General features: G+C 46.9%; 1 protein-coding gene across 1 annotated transcript in view; it reads left to right on the top strand.

Moving 5' to 3' along the window:
* Itpr2 (inositol 1,4,5-trisphosphate receptor type 2) overlaps positions 1 to 17,231 on the top strand; it is a 356,230-nt gene that overhangs the window by 246,709 nt on the left and 92,290 nt on the right. The window contains exons 44-45 of the mRNA XM_051173394.1: positions 358 to 453; positions 3,149 to 3,271. Of these exons, the coding sequence (XP_051029351.1) occupies positions 358 to 453; positions 3,149 to 3,271 (219 nt within the window). The remainder of the gene's footprint in view (positions 1 to 357; positions 454 to 3,148; positions 3,272 to 17,231) is intronic.

Here is a 17,231-nt window from a genome sequence, read left to right as displayed (position 1 = left end):
CAGCCTGACACCATAGCCCGTAATCAGTGAGCTGCCGGCCACCGAGAGACCCCGTCTCCCAAGGCAAGGTAGATAGATGGCATATGTACGCGATGTCTGAGGCCGTCCTCTGGTCTTCACATGCACAGCGCACACAAACAAAACTCATCGCATGGCTAAACACATGACTCGTTGCACTTATTTTGTATGGACAGTGGAATAAAATGTTTTCTGTTCGTAAGACAAAATACGACGTTTCAGATTTCACCTGGTTGAGAAAACACAAAGGGGCCGGTGACCTCAGTTGACACAAATGCCGGGGATTGCTCGTCTGTGACGTGGACTGTGCATGTGTGCTGACCCTGTCCTTGTCCCCAGAACAACGCCTCCAAGCTTTTGCTGGCCATTATGGAGAGCAGGCGCGACAGTGAGAACGCGGAGAGAATTCTCTTCAACATGAGGCCCAGGGAACTGGTAAGAGCATTTGCCCAGGCTGCCTGCTAGGGGCAGCATCCGTCACTGCTCAAGCACCGTGGCCTGAACTGGGGGACGGTGGTGAAGAACCATGCGACTCAGGCCTAGCGATTCACCAGGTTTTAGTTTAGAATTCACTTTCTGTTTGTATTTATGTGTATGTGTGCCTGTGCGTATGTGTGTCCCCTGTGTTCTGGCGCCCTTAGAGGCCAGAAAAGTGTGTCAGATCCCCTGGAGACGAGGTTACAGGCTGTCGCAAGCACCTGGACATGGGTAGTGGGACTTGACCTGGGGTCCTCTAAGAGCAGGAGGCATGCTTAACCCTGAGCCGTTGCTTCAGCCTGATGTTGCCTGTTTTGTCCACTTTAAGCATTTCTCTTAGCTTAATTTCCACACTCTACTTAACTGTATATAAGTGCCTTTTGCAAAAAATAAAAAATAAAAAAGAAGTGTTAATGATGCACAGATTAAGATACATGGGATGAGGATAAAATATGGGTTATATATTTTATTCTGGGAGAAATCACTTACATGAGAAACCAATGACCCTCAAGTTCCCGCTCCACCCAGGCTGCTCTCTGTGGCCCGGCAGGAAGTAAGAGACGGAGCTGGGATCCGGGACCCCAGACCCAGCCTCCCACAAGTCACATCCCCACCTGTGCCCATGCCCCCAGTGGGCGTGGTCAGTGCGCCAGGTGTGGGCGGGGTGGACATCTCACTACAAATGGTCTTGGCTTTGGTTTAATGATTCCTGGGTAGAGTTACCTATAGTGGGCTCAGCCCTCTAGATGCACAACTGAGGGCTGAACGCATTTTTAAAAAGCACACTGCACCAACACGTGCAGACTCGGCTTGTTTTCTCCTGCCAGTGCAATGATCCACGTGATACTTGCATGGTGTTACATATCGAAAGCAAGCCGGGGACGATTCTGAGCATACAGGAGGGCATAAATGGGTGCCCAGTTTACATGCAGACCACTCCAGCTTATAGCACTTATAGCACCTGAGTACTCCCAGGTCTTGGAATCCAGTTCCCCAGGGACACCCAGGAATGACGGTTTGCAAGGGAGGTCTGAAGACCATGTTTCCCACACCCTGAAGTCCTGCTTGTACATTTCCGAAAGCATGGGTGAATTTTGTGTGTTTTGTGTATCGTTGCTATAAATGAACTATCACAGAACATCTGGCCTCAGGGGAAGAGGAAGACATGATCAGGACTCCATGAATGGGAGTTCAAAACTCCCTCCCTTCTCCCTTCTGGCACACAAGCAATGATGTCATTTGTGTGTGTGTGCTTCAAAAGCAATGGGCTCGAGCCTACTGCTGAGTGCTCCTGCCCGTGGTGACGAAGTCCTGCCTTGTCAGTGATGTCACTGGTGCTGCTGGGAGTCCTAGGGAGGCTGGTACAGCATTCTCTGGGCTCGCTGGTGAAGAATGGGGTCGGGAGGGACAGAGGGAGAGAGGAGACATGCAGCTTAGCTTTTCATTCTTAAAGTCTCGTCTCAACGGGCAGTAGAGTAAGAAGACTAGGGATTGCCTGCCCTCTGGTTAAGGGGGGACACTGTATTTATTTGACAAAGCAGTGTGCACTCATTCAAAAGAATCTCCTGTGCCATTTTAACCCTTTTCTATCATCCGCTCCTGCTCCGAGACCCACCCTCAAACTGAGTTAGGTTCCTGCCCCAGACATCACAGGACCAGTCCACTGCTGACCCTTGAGCAGAGGTATTCTCCATGTCCTTGTGGGTTCTTCCGTGCCCAGCGCTGGGACCCGCACACTGTCCCCCAGCTCCCTGTTGAGTGCTCAGTAAAAAGTGGAATGTTTCTCAGGGTTCCAGATCCTCTTAGACCACGGAGACTTCAGAGTGCTAGTGTTCAAAGTGGGAAACAGGAGTGTTCACCATAAACCGGGAACATTGTCACAATATGATTCCATGTTCACTTAAATAACTGTGGTTTTCAAAAATATTTTAAGAATTATTTTCTGTTAGTATATGTTGTTGGTTTTATTTGTTTTTATGTTTTTTGTTTTGTTTTTATTTTTTTGGCACAGAGTTTCTCTGTGTAGCTTTGTAGACCAGGCTGGCCTCGAAATCACAGAGATCCGCCTGCCTCTGCCTCCCGAGTGCTGGGATTAAAGGCATGAGCCACCGCTGCCTAGCTATATCATTGGTTTTGTCAGCCACAGTGGGCCGGGCCCTCCCACATCAATTCCCAATCAAGAAAATGCTCCATAGGCCAATCTTAGGGAGGCAGTCTCCCGACTGAAACGCCCTCAGATAACTCTAGGCTGTGTGTGGTCAACCATGGAAGCTAAGACATACACCATTCCACGTTTCTTCTCCCCACATCTATCCTATTTTCCCTTTGCCGGTCCTCCCCATCCCCAGCTCAGATACCTGCTGCGTTCATCGCGCATGTATTCCATTACCCCATTCCCCTGCTTTCTCTTCCTCCAGCTTCCTTCTTCTCACAGTGCTGCCTGCCTTCATACCCTGCAGATTGGCACACGCACACATTTAAATCTCGAGTCTGCACATGAGAGGAAAATGCAGTGTTCTTTTATTTAGAGCTTTTATAATTTTTGGCTGTCATGAAGCCTCCCGCTTTTAAGTTACAGTTCACAAGCAATTTGATGTGTTGCTGCCACCGTTCAGACCCTGTTCTCACTACTTATTTATTTATTCATTGCTAGGTGGACGTGATGAAGAATGCCTATAACCAAGGACTGGAATGTGACCACGGGGATGAGGAAGGAGGGGATGACGGTGTTTCTCCAAAGGACGTTGGGCACAACATCTACATTCTGGCCCATCAGGTACCACATTTTTTTTTATCTCCATATATCTTGCTTATCTGGTCATTGTGTCTCATGCCGATTATAATATTTTTACCTTCTGACGACCTTATTTATTCAGCACCCACCTTCCTCGGTTTCAGTTAGAGAAAACAGTAAGTCCTCAGAATGCCCCATTATGCAATTCAGGATCCGCTAGGGAGCCATTAACAAGAAGAGGCTTGGGAGAAAACGTCTATGCCTGGAAGAAGAAAGTGTCTCACACCAGAGCCTCAGGAGAGGGGAGCCAGGCTTCTGAGGAGGCAGGGAGTAAAGAGGTGGGTAGGAGTATTCTGCAACTTAGCCAGGGCTAACCCAGCGGGAGCTCCGGCCTTCAGTCATAAAGTTCCACCTCTCAGTGCTCCCCACTGGATTCCCAGAATCTAAAAGCTGTCGTAAATGTCTTCCCTGGTATTTCTGTTTCACTGCTGGTAGGTACCGATGTTTGATAAATAAGCATTGCTTGGTGAGTTCACTTCCACAGACATGGTCAATTCTGAACTTTCGTCATCTAACACAGATAGGCTGCAAACGAAAAGCTCTAAATGTGCGTGCACAGACTTGATTTTTGTCACCAATGGCCCCGTCATTTTGGGAGGATAAAGTTCAGGCTTTGAAAATATCTCAAGCTTCTCCTGCTTTCCTATTCATCCTGTCTGTCGGTTAAATAAATACTGATTGATGGAAGGTCAGATTCTGAGCAGATCTGGTTTTAAAGGTTGCTCTTTGGACATTTCTTGTGCCCTTCTGCCTTCATATGGCCATCTAATGGGTATAAACTTGAATAATGTTTTCCAAGTCTTCAGGGGAGGAATCCAGTTCTAAAAGCTCCAGCGCGGGATTGTTGCTCTTTTGCGATGTAAGTCAGTATCTTGAGATTTGCAAGATTTTTCGTAGTCTGCCCATTCACAGGGTGGGGGCAGCCGAGTTAGAGCGGTGGAGACAGAAAGGTGTTTTAGGCATCGAGGGACCAAAAACAAAGGCAAGAGGCGAGTGGAAGGGAGCACGTGGCGAAGATTTAGGATGTGGGGAAGTCCCATTTCAGAGAAAGAAACGTCATGTGACAGAGCTGATTCAAGCTAGGGGGGAAATGAGTGGAGAATGAACTTGAATGTGAACAGAAAGAAGTAACTCCCATGGTGTTCTACAGGAACACAGTGACATAGTGTGTGTCTGGGGCAGAGGGTTGCCTCAGAGTCCGACCCCTTGGTGGGGAGAGGCAGAGACGATTGGGGAGGAGGAAGCAGCGGTGGCCTTCTCTAAGAGAGCCACCTGCACAGTCTTCACTGGAAGCTGGTCTTCCCCTGCCGGAGAAGGGTGTCCCTCAGCATGGGTAAGCCTGCGCACGTCAGGCCAGTCTTGTGTGTATGCCATGAGACATGAACCTACAATCAGGCTACACTTGCCCGAGAACCATCACAATTGCAGGTGTTGGATCCAGATCAACCCCTGTGTGCCCTTGAAGTCTAAAGACGCCAGCAGGGCAGTAGACAGCCGGACATGGAAGTCAAGATGCGTGCTAGCTCAGCTCCGGTTCAGTAGGAGTAGAAAATGCAGATTCAAGAGTGAAGGAGGATGCACAGTAAACAGAGGCAAAGCAGGCAAATGACAGCAGGGGATCGAAGACCGTGTAAAGGTCAGGGATGCTGATGGATTTGAGCTGGAGAACAAATCTGTTCTTGGAGAGAAAAAAATGTGTTCAAAGACAAAAGAGCAGAAATTCAAGCCATCAAAGGGTGATCAGGGGTCAAAAACAACTCTTTTGCAGAGAGGAAGTGGGGAGCAGCAGATGTGGAAATGGCTGGGGTCCTGTAGAGGGCTTTTACCAAACTTCCTCCAGACAAGACGTTTGCAGGACAGCAAGGGTATGCTATACAGCTGCGTAAGGGAAGCCGGGCTTCTGGAGGGAGAAGGGCCAGGCTGAGTAAGGGAGGACGTGGGCCCTGAACTGCCGAATGCATTGGCCTTGTGATTCATCTGAGATTAAACAGGGTCCCTCTTAGAATCAGAGATGCTGCAGGAGTGGACTCAGACACACTGACACACAGACTCACAGACCCACAGACACATAGACACACAGACTCACAGACACACAGACATAGACTCACAGACACACAGACACATAGACTTACAGACACACAGACACATAGACTTACAGACACACAGACACATAGACTTACAGACTCACAGACTTACAGACTCACAGACACATAGACTTACAGACTCACAGACTCACAGACTCACAGACACACAGACACACAGACACACAGACTCACAGACTCACAGACACACAGACACACAGACTCACAGACACACAGACTCACAGACACACAGACTCACGGACTCACGGACTCACGGACTCACGGACTCACGGACTCACGGACTCACGGACACACGGACACACGGACACACGAACACACGGACTCACGGACACACAGACACAGACTCACAGACACACAGACACAGACTCACAGACACACAGACTCACAGACACACAGACACACAGACACCCTTCAGTGGCTCTGCTGCTGTGTGTAACTGACGGTACAGCCGCCGTCTTCTTCCCTTTACTGACACATGACGTGGTTTCCTTGTCAGCATGTGTCATTTCCCTCTGGAATTAATTACACCGCTAGTTTTCCTCGAGACGTTGGCAATTTCCCCCCCGCACTGGGCTCTTTTGACTCTTACATGTGTGGGTCCCATGTCCGGCTTTCGGCTGGGATGTCATTTGGTTTCTTGGCCAGCTGTGTTCCCCGGGAACCCACTATGCATATGAAATGAGCACGGAATGGCCAGCTGTCCCTCCGAAGGGTTGGGTAGCTGTGCAGGGTGGTGCCCAGATCCAGGTTCTGCGGTTACCTGAAGTGGAAGTGAGCCACTGAGGCTCATGATGACCTTGCAGATTCGCGTCTGCCTCTGCACAGCCGGTCACTCGATACCCGAGCTGCAGCTTCCTCCTCGCTTTACTACGACCTTCTTCTGCACAGACAGTTTATTTTGGTGCCCTCAGACTTTCGGTTTTTGTTGTTAGTGCTTTTCATGGCAGGGACGAGTTTCTGCTTTTCTGCCATGACATCCCTCTGGGCCCCTCCTGTGGTCAATGTTACAAGAAACAAACAGTGCTTCTTGTAAGTGTCTCGTCTGATCTACATAAAACTATTAATAACACCAGGCAGGGAAATTCTCCGGCTTCGATTCTTGTGCGCTGCGCTGTGAATCTCCTTGCCGCTCAGCAGCATGTCCTGACTCTGCGTCTTTGCCCTGGTCTCTTGCTGTCTCGTAATTTGTTTCGTCCCTGTGCCTTCAGGTTTCTTCTGAGGCAGTTACCACCCACCGTCTAGTACATTTCTGACTCCTCCATTTGTGCTCATCGTGTGGCTAAGCTACATCACCTCTTCAGCTCCGGCAAACAATGCGTCTTGTTGTCTGAGTCTCTTCATTTGACTCTGACCTGAAATAAAGTGGATATGGGAAGGGTGGGGCATCATGGCTCGTACCTTTGCAATCCCCCGTCTCAGGAGGCTGAGCCAGGAGGATTGCTGTGAGTTCCGGGCCAGCCTAGGTGCTAGCGTGAGACCCAATCTGAAAACACAAAATAATAGGACAAATTAAAAGAAATAAATGAAGAAATGTTAGATGCTTTGTGGGCAAGAAGATGCTTTAAATAGTAAATCAGTGGAAAATAATAATGGCCTCTTTAATTCGCTACATGAAAATCTTCTCAAAAAATGCAAGCTTTAAATTTTTTCATGAGCATCTTCCTGAATCAATAAATGGCCTTTGAACATGTAATTTTAATGACTGCATAATTATACATCATTTGAATGCTCTGTAATTTGTTTAATCACTCCTCACTGTTAAGTATTTAGGTTTTTAACATATTTGATATTATAAATTATGCTGTGATTAACACCCTCATACATTAATCTTTGTCCACCATGCTGATGGTTTTCCTAGGGTAAATTTCAAGAAGCTTAATTCCTGGGTCATAGGAACCACTCTATGCCTCTTGATATACATTGCAAAATTACTTTTCACAGAGTGCAATGATTCTTATGCTGTTGAACCCTAAACTTAGTGTCATTGTTAGAAAATTCTTCGCTGCACTGATAGCGTCTGAAGTGTGTCTCTTAGTCCACAGACTCGTGTTGAGACACAAATGGGGATGTCATTTGTAGTCACATCCTAGCAGTGATTCCCAACCTTCCTAACGCTGCAACCCTTCAATAGTTTCTCCTGTAATGGTGACCCCCAACCATCAAATTATGTTCATCGCTACTTCGTAACTGTAACTTTTGCTACAGTTATGAATCGTAATGTGAATATCTGTTTCCTGATGATCCTGGGTGACCCCTGTTAAAGGAGTCATGAACCACAAGTTGAGAATTGCTGTTCCAAGGAGCACCTAAAATGGATCATGTGTCTGCACATTCTTTGATTCTTTGGCCATTTGTATTTCTCCTGTGATTTGCTTGAAGGTGTATTTATCTTTTATCAGCTCTCCTTTGTCCTACAGAATTTTAATTAAGGATCATAACCATTCATCTATCATATTGATTATATCCATTGGCCTGTCACTGTTTTAACATCCTTTCTGTTTATAACCTCATATCTGTTAAGCACACCCTGGGTTCCTTTGAGCACATAATGAGTTCAGCTTTTATATTTAATCATGTAGTTCTCTATCATCACACAAGGATGATAAGATGTTTTTCTGAATCTTTAATTTTTTAAAACTAAGGTTTTACTACACAGCTCTGGCTGGTTTGGGGCTTGTATCAATCTTCCTGCTTCAGGTTTCCAGTTGCTCAAATCATGTGTGTGTGTGTGTGTGTGTGTGTGTGTGCGCGCGCGTGTGTGTGCGCGTGTGCGTATGTGTGTGTGCGCGCGTGTGTGTATGTGTGTGTGTGCGCGTGTGTGTATGTGTGTGCATGTGTGTGTGTGTTCGTGCATGCGTGTGTGTGCCGAGCTGATAGGCTCTGGTTCTAACTCCTCTCAGTCTGATGCTCCTCTTGGGAGAAAGAAGCCCAACCCCTGGTGTTCTGCTCTTTCAAGCAATTCAAAAGAGGCCTGAAGTTTTATTTATTTTTTTTAAATCATGAAATCTAATCTTTAAAAGTTGGAAACCCGTTTTAAAAATGTAAAGGCATGGAGCTGTGTAGATGGAGTAAAGCTGTCTGACTGCAAGGCACCTTGACACCCTCTCCCAATGTAGTAGCAATGACAGATGAGCTTTGGGGCAGTTTGCACGTTGACTAAAACAGTGGAAGAGATACAAACACATGAGGGTTAGTAGACCATGATAGCAGCCATACACGGGTGGGGAACAGCGTGTGGTAAAGCGGGGGACGAGACCGCTAGAAACGGAACCGCGTGGAGGGCTTTATCTGTGGATTTGAAACTGGAGCTGGGTCTACGGTGCCGTCCAGTGGCTTCTGAATGGCACGAGCTCAGTGTGTTACAGGGAGAAAGTAAGACCTGGACAGCTGGTCTACCCCAGCCAGCTACAGACACGTTGGTATTAGCCTCAATCAGTTCAATTGGCATTCATTTATCACAAGGTAGTGGTTATTGGTCTCCTCTTGAGTCAGGCATCATAGTAGTTGCTGAGATGAAATCGAGAAACTCCCAAGGAAGTGAATTGTGGAGGGAGAGGGAGAAACTGCCATGACTAAAGATGCTGTGTTGAAATGGAAGACAAGCAAACAAACAAAAACCCATAAGATGTTTGCACTTGGGAGTCAGGAGCAAGGGAAGAGGATGCTTGAGGCAGGGAGATCTGCTTCAGTGAGAAGGCAGCATGACGTCTGGAGAGTGGCCATTGCTCTCAGGACTCTGAATAAAAATCTCCAGCATGTCCACTTAGACCTTTACGTGACTAAGGCTATAGTAACTGGAACCAAGTAGACACCATTGAAATGTAATAACCAGTCATAGGCACTTGAGAAATGTCATGCACATGGATGAATGGTTGAACAGTAAGGAAGCAACTAGAAATGATATGCTCCCAGGCTTGGGATTTGGTGCTTTATGCATAAAATTAAAATCCAAATACAAACATTTGTTTCTCTACTATCATTGTTATTGTGAAAACTCCTGTCATCCGAGTGTAACACATTAACACCCTTTAATGCTGACAAGATACCTTTTGCCTTTTCTTTCTTATTCCCACACCAGTGTGGCTCCTCACAGTAGTGGATACTCACAGAGAGCTCTGAGGAATAGTTCGTCACAGCACGTGCTCATGGTGCTTTTATGTAGTAGTAACTAAGAATGATCAATGGCGTCTTGCGTTGGGCAGTCTGGGATCTTAGCCACCTGGTACTGATGGTTTGTTTTCATTTTATGGACCACTCTTGGCCAGTCCTTCCCCTTATAAGCCTCCCCTCTTGCCGGGCACTTTTCTCGTTTGTGACAATGGCATCTCCTTTCTCTCGAGCCAATGGCTGTCACCTCCTGCAGCTGACTTTACTACTTACAACCGGCGCCCGCCTCCCCTGCATCCTGGATGAATTGTAAACAATTGCCCCTTTCTGTTTCTGCACTGTTGTATTGGTCATGATCAGCCAAGCCACATTTTTACGTTTGTGGTAGACTGTGACTTGGTGTGAAGGGTTTCACACGGGCTTGTGTGTTTGAACGCTTCATCTCCAGGTAGTGCTACTGCTTGGGGAGGCTGTGGACCTGAGGGAAGTGAGGCCTAGCTAGAGGAAGTGCATCTCTCAGGGGGCGGACTTTGAGATTTTTACAGCCTTCCGTACTTGCTGGGCTGTCGCTGTTTCTTGATCCATCCAGAAGGGAGCAAGCAGCCTCGTGTTCCTGCTGCTGTAGCTGCAAGCTACTCCAGTCACCCTGTGGACTGTGTACTCAAACCGTGAGCCAAAACAAATCCTTCCTTCAGCTGCTGCCTGTCAAGTATTTGATTGGGCATAGCACTGAAGCAGAGTAGTTAATAAACGCTGTGCATACTACTAGAATTACTTCCAGTTAGTTTCTGCATATTGAATTGTTTATGCATACTTGGTTGTGTACTCATATGCAAATATTCATACATATTCAATTGTTTGTGCTTATTTGTTTTGTGCACACTCAGCTGCTCATGCATATTTAATTGCTTATGCATATTCAGCTGTGCATGTTCAATTGTTTATGTGCATTTTCGTGTTTATGCATATTGCCTTGGGTATTTAATTAATAGGAAACTCACAAATACAGGTACTCATGAGTTCTCCCTCCCTCTCTCTCTTTTAAAGAAAATTTCCAAAACAATAAAAGTAAAATGAGGGGGGTGGGAAAGCATGGATATGTTAGATTTAAATCCTTTTCATAAGCAGCAAATACCATTCACTGAGCATCTAAGAGTCTGGGTTATCTAAATTCATAGTTAGCAGGAGCGATAAAAATACACAAAGGAGGAAGTGTGATGAAATGGGACTCTACTTTTGAGCTGGGTGGAAGGACCGTGGAGCCAGGTTCAGGAGGGGCAGTTGTGTTTGGCTTACCAGCCTCCTTTTGTTAGTCACACGTTTCTGTGTCCAAGTTATCAGAGCACTCATCTGAACTCCGGCAGTAGAGCAGCTGTGGCTAAGGGTCTGGCTCCTCTTCTCCCTCTCATCAGCAGCATCCACAGGATGCAGTCTATCTATCACAAGACGATGTGTGCCTGTAACCTCAACAGTTGGGGTGGAGGAAACAGCTCTCTAGAGCCCATTGCCTAGCCAGTCCAGCTGAATTAATGAGCTCCAGACTCTGCAAGAGAACCTGCTCAAATATAATGTGGGGCAGCAGTGGAGTAAGGCCCCCGATGGTGGCCCTTGGCTTCCACATGTGCACACGTATGTGCACACCGTAGGCATGCGTGCCTATACCCTCCATTCATAGAGTCTCTTGGGAGTGCTAGAGATATTAGAGAGTTGTATGCTGTTGTCCCCTCCAAAAGGAAAACGCCAGCACTTGGTAGCATGTTTCAGCCACTTGGATTGTCCCTTGGCACTAATCAAGGCACTCTGGGAAGGGTGGGGGTGGCAGATGGTAGGTGTGACTTTGCTGCCTCTTGCCCCGGGGACACTTTGTTATGCTGACATTTTCTAGATATCCAGTAGTCTTCATTAAGCCACTTTCCTCTTAAAAATTCCATTTCATCGTTGCAATTGCTTGAGCTGTGCTCACTTCAAGGGCTGTGCATGTAAATTATTCTAAACACCCTGAAATCAGAGGAAGTGTGTGCATCACTCAGACTAGCTTAAAGTGTCTCCCTAGGGACAGGAGCAGCTCACCTCTCCCCAGCTTATGCCTTCGGATGCTAATGTGTAGTAATCAGCGTGGCTTCATTTGCTTTATTTGTAGGAGCAGAAAGATGGGTTTGTAATTGGATCCATAACTTCCATCACTAATATCTTTGAAGGGTGTTAACTAACTTACAATTACTTCATCTCTATTATCATCACTTGTGGGAAGTGGAAAACACAGCTGGATTTGTGGATTCACGGAAGCACAAGTGGCCTGGTAATATGTCAGCAGAAATGTTGTGTAGTTACTTCTCCCCTCCCTCAGTCCCCTGCCCAGGCTGCACAGTTTTTCTGACTTCAACTTTCTCATCCATAAAAGCAGTGTCTGCGCCTGCGAGCTTTGTCTGCAGGGACCCACGGGAATACCAACTGAGTCACAATGTCTCTTCTGATGGGCTTCGTTACATTTTAAGTAATGTGTGAGTCTAACTAACCAGCTACTGGATACTTGTGTTTGTGTACACCTCACCCGCTTACAACAGGGATTTGAGGTTAAGTGAGAACTGCCTGAGTGTAACTGAACTCTTAAAATATGAACTCAGAAGCCTTGGGAGGGGAGATGATCTGTGAGTCGTGGCCGATATACTTCCCACTCGCCAGTCTTGGTGTGGAGTTATGAATAACAGAGTTAAAAATGACTCGCTGTACTGTTCATTAGTAAGCACCTTTCACTGGCGTTGGAAGGGAATTGAAAGGAGAGTGTAGTGTACCACCCCGGTGGACAGTGCTTTCCCAGAGAGTGCTGCCGGCCGTACTTGATGCTACCCCACGCATTACCATCTCTTTCAGACCTCTGACACCATCATCACCTCCCAGTTGTAATCAAGAGTAAACAGGCTCTGTTGATAACACGCTTGCTAACAAGTACAAGGAACCAAGGTCAGATCCCACTCTGCACTTGGAAAGCTGTAATCTCAATAGTGCATTTGAATGAGATGCCCCCATAAGTCTTGGCCATTTGACTACTTGGTCTCCAGGTGGTGGCCATTGGGGGATTAGGAGACCCTTGGCTTTGCTGGAGAAAGTATGCCATTGTGGGCAGGCTTTGAGGTTTCAAGAGGCCATCTCAAGTTGCTCTCTCTGTGTCCTGTTTATGGTTCAAGATGTGAATTCCTGCTTCTGCTCTGGCTGCCTGCCTCTGCTCCCTGCACCCCAACCCTCTGGAGCTGTAAGCCCCAAGTAAACCTTCCTTATGTGGCAATAGGAAACTACAGAATATGCTGAGCACTGTAGAGGCAGAAACAGGAGGTCCCCAGAGCCTGCTGGCTGGCTTACCTTGCAGGAGCACTGGGCTCCAGGTTCAGTGGGAGAGCCTGTCTGCAAAACTCTGATGAAAAGCACTGGAGAAAGAGACTTAACGTTGACCTCTCTTCTCCACACATGTGTGCATGCACACAAACACATACATACACATGCACACAAAAAGTGAATATAATTAATCTGGAGGATTGTGTAATACTATGGCCATCGTGAACATAGAAGTGTAAGACAGATTGTTCCATAGATGGACTTTGATAATGGAGGCTATTTGCACTGTATGGGCTTAAGAAAATCTGTTTAAAAGTTGTCCTAAGAGTTGGGTGTGGTGTCAATTTGGGGGGCAGAGGTGGGAAAACAGAGGTTCGAAGCCAGCTTCAGCTGCAAGAGACCCATCAGGTAAAATCATGATTGTCTATCAAGTGGTAAACACTAAACTGGCTTTGATGGTCTGCATATGCGCTAGGCCCTCTGTTCCAGGTGGTGATACGTCCTCAGTAGGCAGAGCCACCGCCTCTCCCTGTGTGAGCTTGCATTTTCGTCTTCTGGTCAGGATGGCTCCCCTGCTTGATGTCACATCGCTTGTTGTTCTCTGGACCTACATTCCCCCTCCTTTAGCCTCTTAAAGCTGAGGTTTGGGGTGTGGGTCACTGTGGCTGGCTCAGGTTTGAGGTCTGTTTCTTGAATGTCACTGGTGACTTGGTGGGCATAGTAACCCCTGGGGTGCTACAGATGACTGGGGAGGGGTATGGGATGATGTAACTACAGCTAGATGGTAAGGTCTAGTTGAGCAATCAAGAAGAGTTTTTATGTCACTTATGTATGAGTGTGTGTGAGTGTGTGTGTGTGTGTGTGTGTGTGTGTGTGTGTGTGCATGAGTCGGGGCACACTTGCAGAGCTGAGGGGACAGTTGCATGAGTGGACTCTCTCCTTGTACCATGAGGGCTCTGGGGACCAAACTCAGACCATCAGGTTTGATGGCAAGTACCTTTGCACCATGCCATTTGTGGACCTCAGAGGCAGATGTTTATTCCGCACAGAAACCATGTGCGGAATAAAGAATGATATCTGCTGGGCTGTGTGTGAGGTCAGTTTCCTAGGACCTTGTGCAGGAGCAGAAGTGGCAATGGGAGATGACTTAGAGGCCGCCTTACGGGCTGGCGAAGGACTATAGGCAGGGAAGGGTGTAAGCGTGTAGCATACTCATCTCAGTGTGCCGTGGCATTACATTTCACTCTTCTCCATGGCGCTCAGGGCTTACTAAGATGGCATACAGTTAATAGAACATGAATGATTTTATAAAACGCTAAGCATAAATAAAAACTGGTGCAGACGTATGCTTCAGAAAATACCCATCAACCCCAAAGCATCGTCAGTTCAAGCCTTTTCATGGTTACCGTTACTTGCATACGAGTTTATGTCTTGGCATTATTTAACCCCTATTTAAAGATAAGTCAATGATGAATGAACCCAAGATCACACTTAATTAGTCAACATATAAGTGAAGGAAAAAACTTTAATGTCAAAGCATCAGGTGATATTCTTTATGCATGTGTATGTGCGCGCGTGCGTGTGCGTGACTGCATACATACAGCAGTATTCTGTATATGTATGTGCATGCATGGATCTGTCTAGAGCAATCTGTATGTATTTGTGTGTAGGTGTGCATGTTTACGCTGTTTGCTGACTGTCTTTTGTGACAGCCAAAGAGGGTTGTATGGGTATTCCAGCCTTATTCATTAGCGATAAGTTTGCTCAACTCAGGTCTTTTGTGTCTGTTGATAAGTTTGAGTTTCAAAATTATTTTAAAAGGCACAGAAAAGTACCAGGCCATTGCAATAGAACACTAGATACTGGATGCTAAACTGTTAAAGAATGCAAACCCTCAGATTAAAAAAAAAAAATCCCCCATTCAAGTCATACCCAAGAGACTGTCTGAAATTATACAGTATGGAAAACTATGGTAAACCTGTGGTTAAAATTTCTGTTATCAGTGAAAGAGGCTTCACTTTAGAGATGTAAAATTGATTATTTCAAGGGACGTATTCCGGTCATCTGTCTGCGATACATACGCACACATGTATGTTTAAGTTTTTGAAAGCTGTGTGAGGCCTGTAGACCATGTGCTGGTTGATGTCACTGTATGGGGCTTCCACAGTGCTGGCTGGTAAATGTTTTAGGCTTATGAGGCCATGCTGTCGGCTGCCCATACTGTACTCTGCAATCCTAGTGGACACGTGAACAAGCCCGTCTGCTCGTGTTTACCAAATGAAACTTCATTTTGTGAAACAGGTGGCGGAACAGATTTTACCCAGGAGGGTTGTTTGCCGAACCCTGCTGTAAATGGCTTTTATAATCTTCATAGGTTCCCATGCCCCGTATTTGAAATAGCCTGCTCATAATGGGCTGGGCCTACATGATGGCTCAGCAAGAAAGCCTCTTGCCCTGCAGCCTGATGACCTGAGTTCAACCCCCAGAACCCACTGATGTTAGGAGAGAACCAGCTCCCACAGGTTGTCGTCTGAACACCGTGCTCTGTGACACGTGTCCCCCCCCCCTAAATAAAGAAGTATAAAGACTGAGAAAAATGGGCCTTCCCCCTCCCACCTTTTCATTTTCTTCATCCTTCAGATCGCATGCGGTCTGATCTTGCCTGAACTTGCTATGTAGTCAACTATGGACTTGAACCTCTTACCTTCTTGCCTTGGGATTGGGATTATAGCTATGTGTCACTATGCCTGGATATACGCACTTATAATTTTAAAGAGTAAAATGTGTGTATGAGTATGTGTCTGTGGGTGCCTGGGTATGGCCCATGGAGACCAGAGGTATCAGATCCCTGGAGCTGAAGTTACAGGCATTTGTGAGTCACCCCACATGGGTGCTAGAAATAAATAGAACTCAGGCCCTCTGTAAGATTATCGTGTGCTCACAACCGCTAAGCCATCTATCTCTCTGTCTCATAGTGTTAATTCTTAATTCACTTTGTCTTTCTTTTTTGTTGTTGTTGTTGATGGTGCTGGGGAATCGAACCTGAGGAGTCAGGCACCAGAGGCAAGTGCTATGCCTGTACCCTTTTCTTTACATGTGATGCCGTAACCCTCACAGATGGAGGCATACACGTGACGTTTTTAGTAGATACGGAAGGAAGACGTTAGAGGTGAGCTTTCTACTGCTGGGGTGAAGCGTGACCATAAACAACTTGTGAAGGGAAAGATTTATTTTGCTCACACATCCACGTCAGTCTTGCCACTGAAGAAGTCAGGGTGGGAACTCCAGGCAGGAACGTGGAGGCAGGAGCTGGAGCAGAGGTCTTGGAGGATGCTGCTCCCGTTTGCTCCTCCTGGCTTGCTCAGCCTGCTTTCTTATACACCCCAGAGCCACCTTCCCATGGGGGCACCACTCACAGAGCCCTCCCCCCAGCAATCACTAAATAAGAAATTGAACAGCGGGCCAATCTGGTGGAGGCGTTTCCTCAACTGAGGGTCCCAGTTTCCAAAACGACTCTCTCTGGTACCAGCTTGATGATGTGAACCTAGCCAGGACAAGGGCCTTATAATTCCATGCTCGTGTGGTTTACATATTCTATGGACAGTGGACTCTGACAGTAAATGAGGAACCGCTAAGTATATAACAGGCACACAGGTGTGTGTGACACGTTGGGCCGAGAAGTTGGATGAGTCCCCTGGGAACCAGGAACGGGACTGAGTCAGAAGAACAGAAGCAGGCAGGGGGTCCAGGCTCTGGACAAACTGAAGGCATCTAGTTCCTTACTTATGCCTGGCGTGAACTTGGGAAATGCTGCAGAGCAAACATGGGGTACTCAGATGGAGTCACCCCAAATTCATCTGCTGAGACTCAGGTTGGGTGGTAGCCCCCAATACCCCTCTTTTCCCCCATACATCCAGGGTATTTTTATTCAACTTGTTCATAAACCACAGTTGTTGTGGTTTTGTTGTTGTTGTTTGTTTTTAGACTCTTCCCTGGATTTCCGCCCATTTCAGCTTCCTTCTCCCAATGCCGGATAGGTCAATCACCTGACCGCACACAGGCTCGGCCCCTTCCTTCCCGCTTTGTACTTTCCTCTTCCTGTGTGTCTCATTTATCAAGATATTTATCTTCTAAAAAAAAAAAAAACCAAACAAATAAGCAAAAAGCTCACAGTGGAAGAAGAGAAGGAAACCTGTCTGCCATTCCTTCCCGTTTACTCCTTGGCCCCATACAGTAGCAAGACCCTGCAGCCCTGGAAATGGTCGGAGGTCAGGGGTCGCGTGGGCGGCTTCAGGCCCAGAGCAGTGCCAGTCTTACCAAGGGTTTTAGCCTCTTGCCCTTGCTGGCTTCTCCTCCAGGACCTGGCGTTTGCGTTTCCTGTAGGCAGAAAGGAAGGGAAACTG

Source organism: Phodopus roborovskii, unplaced genomic scaffold (assembly GCF_943737965.1).
Source record: "Phodopus roborovskii unplaced genomic scaffold, PHOROB, whole genome shotgun sequence".
Lineage (NCBI taxonomy): Eukaryota > Metazoa > Chordata > Mammalia > Rodentia > Cricetidae > Phodopus > Phodopus roborovskii.
This window is presented reverse-complemented; position numbering and strand designations above follow the sequence as displayed.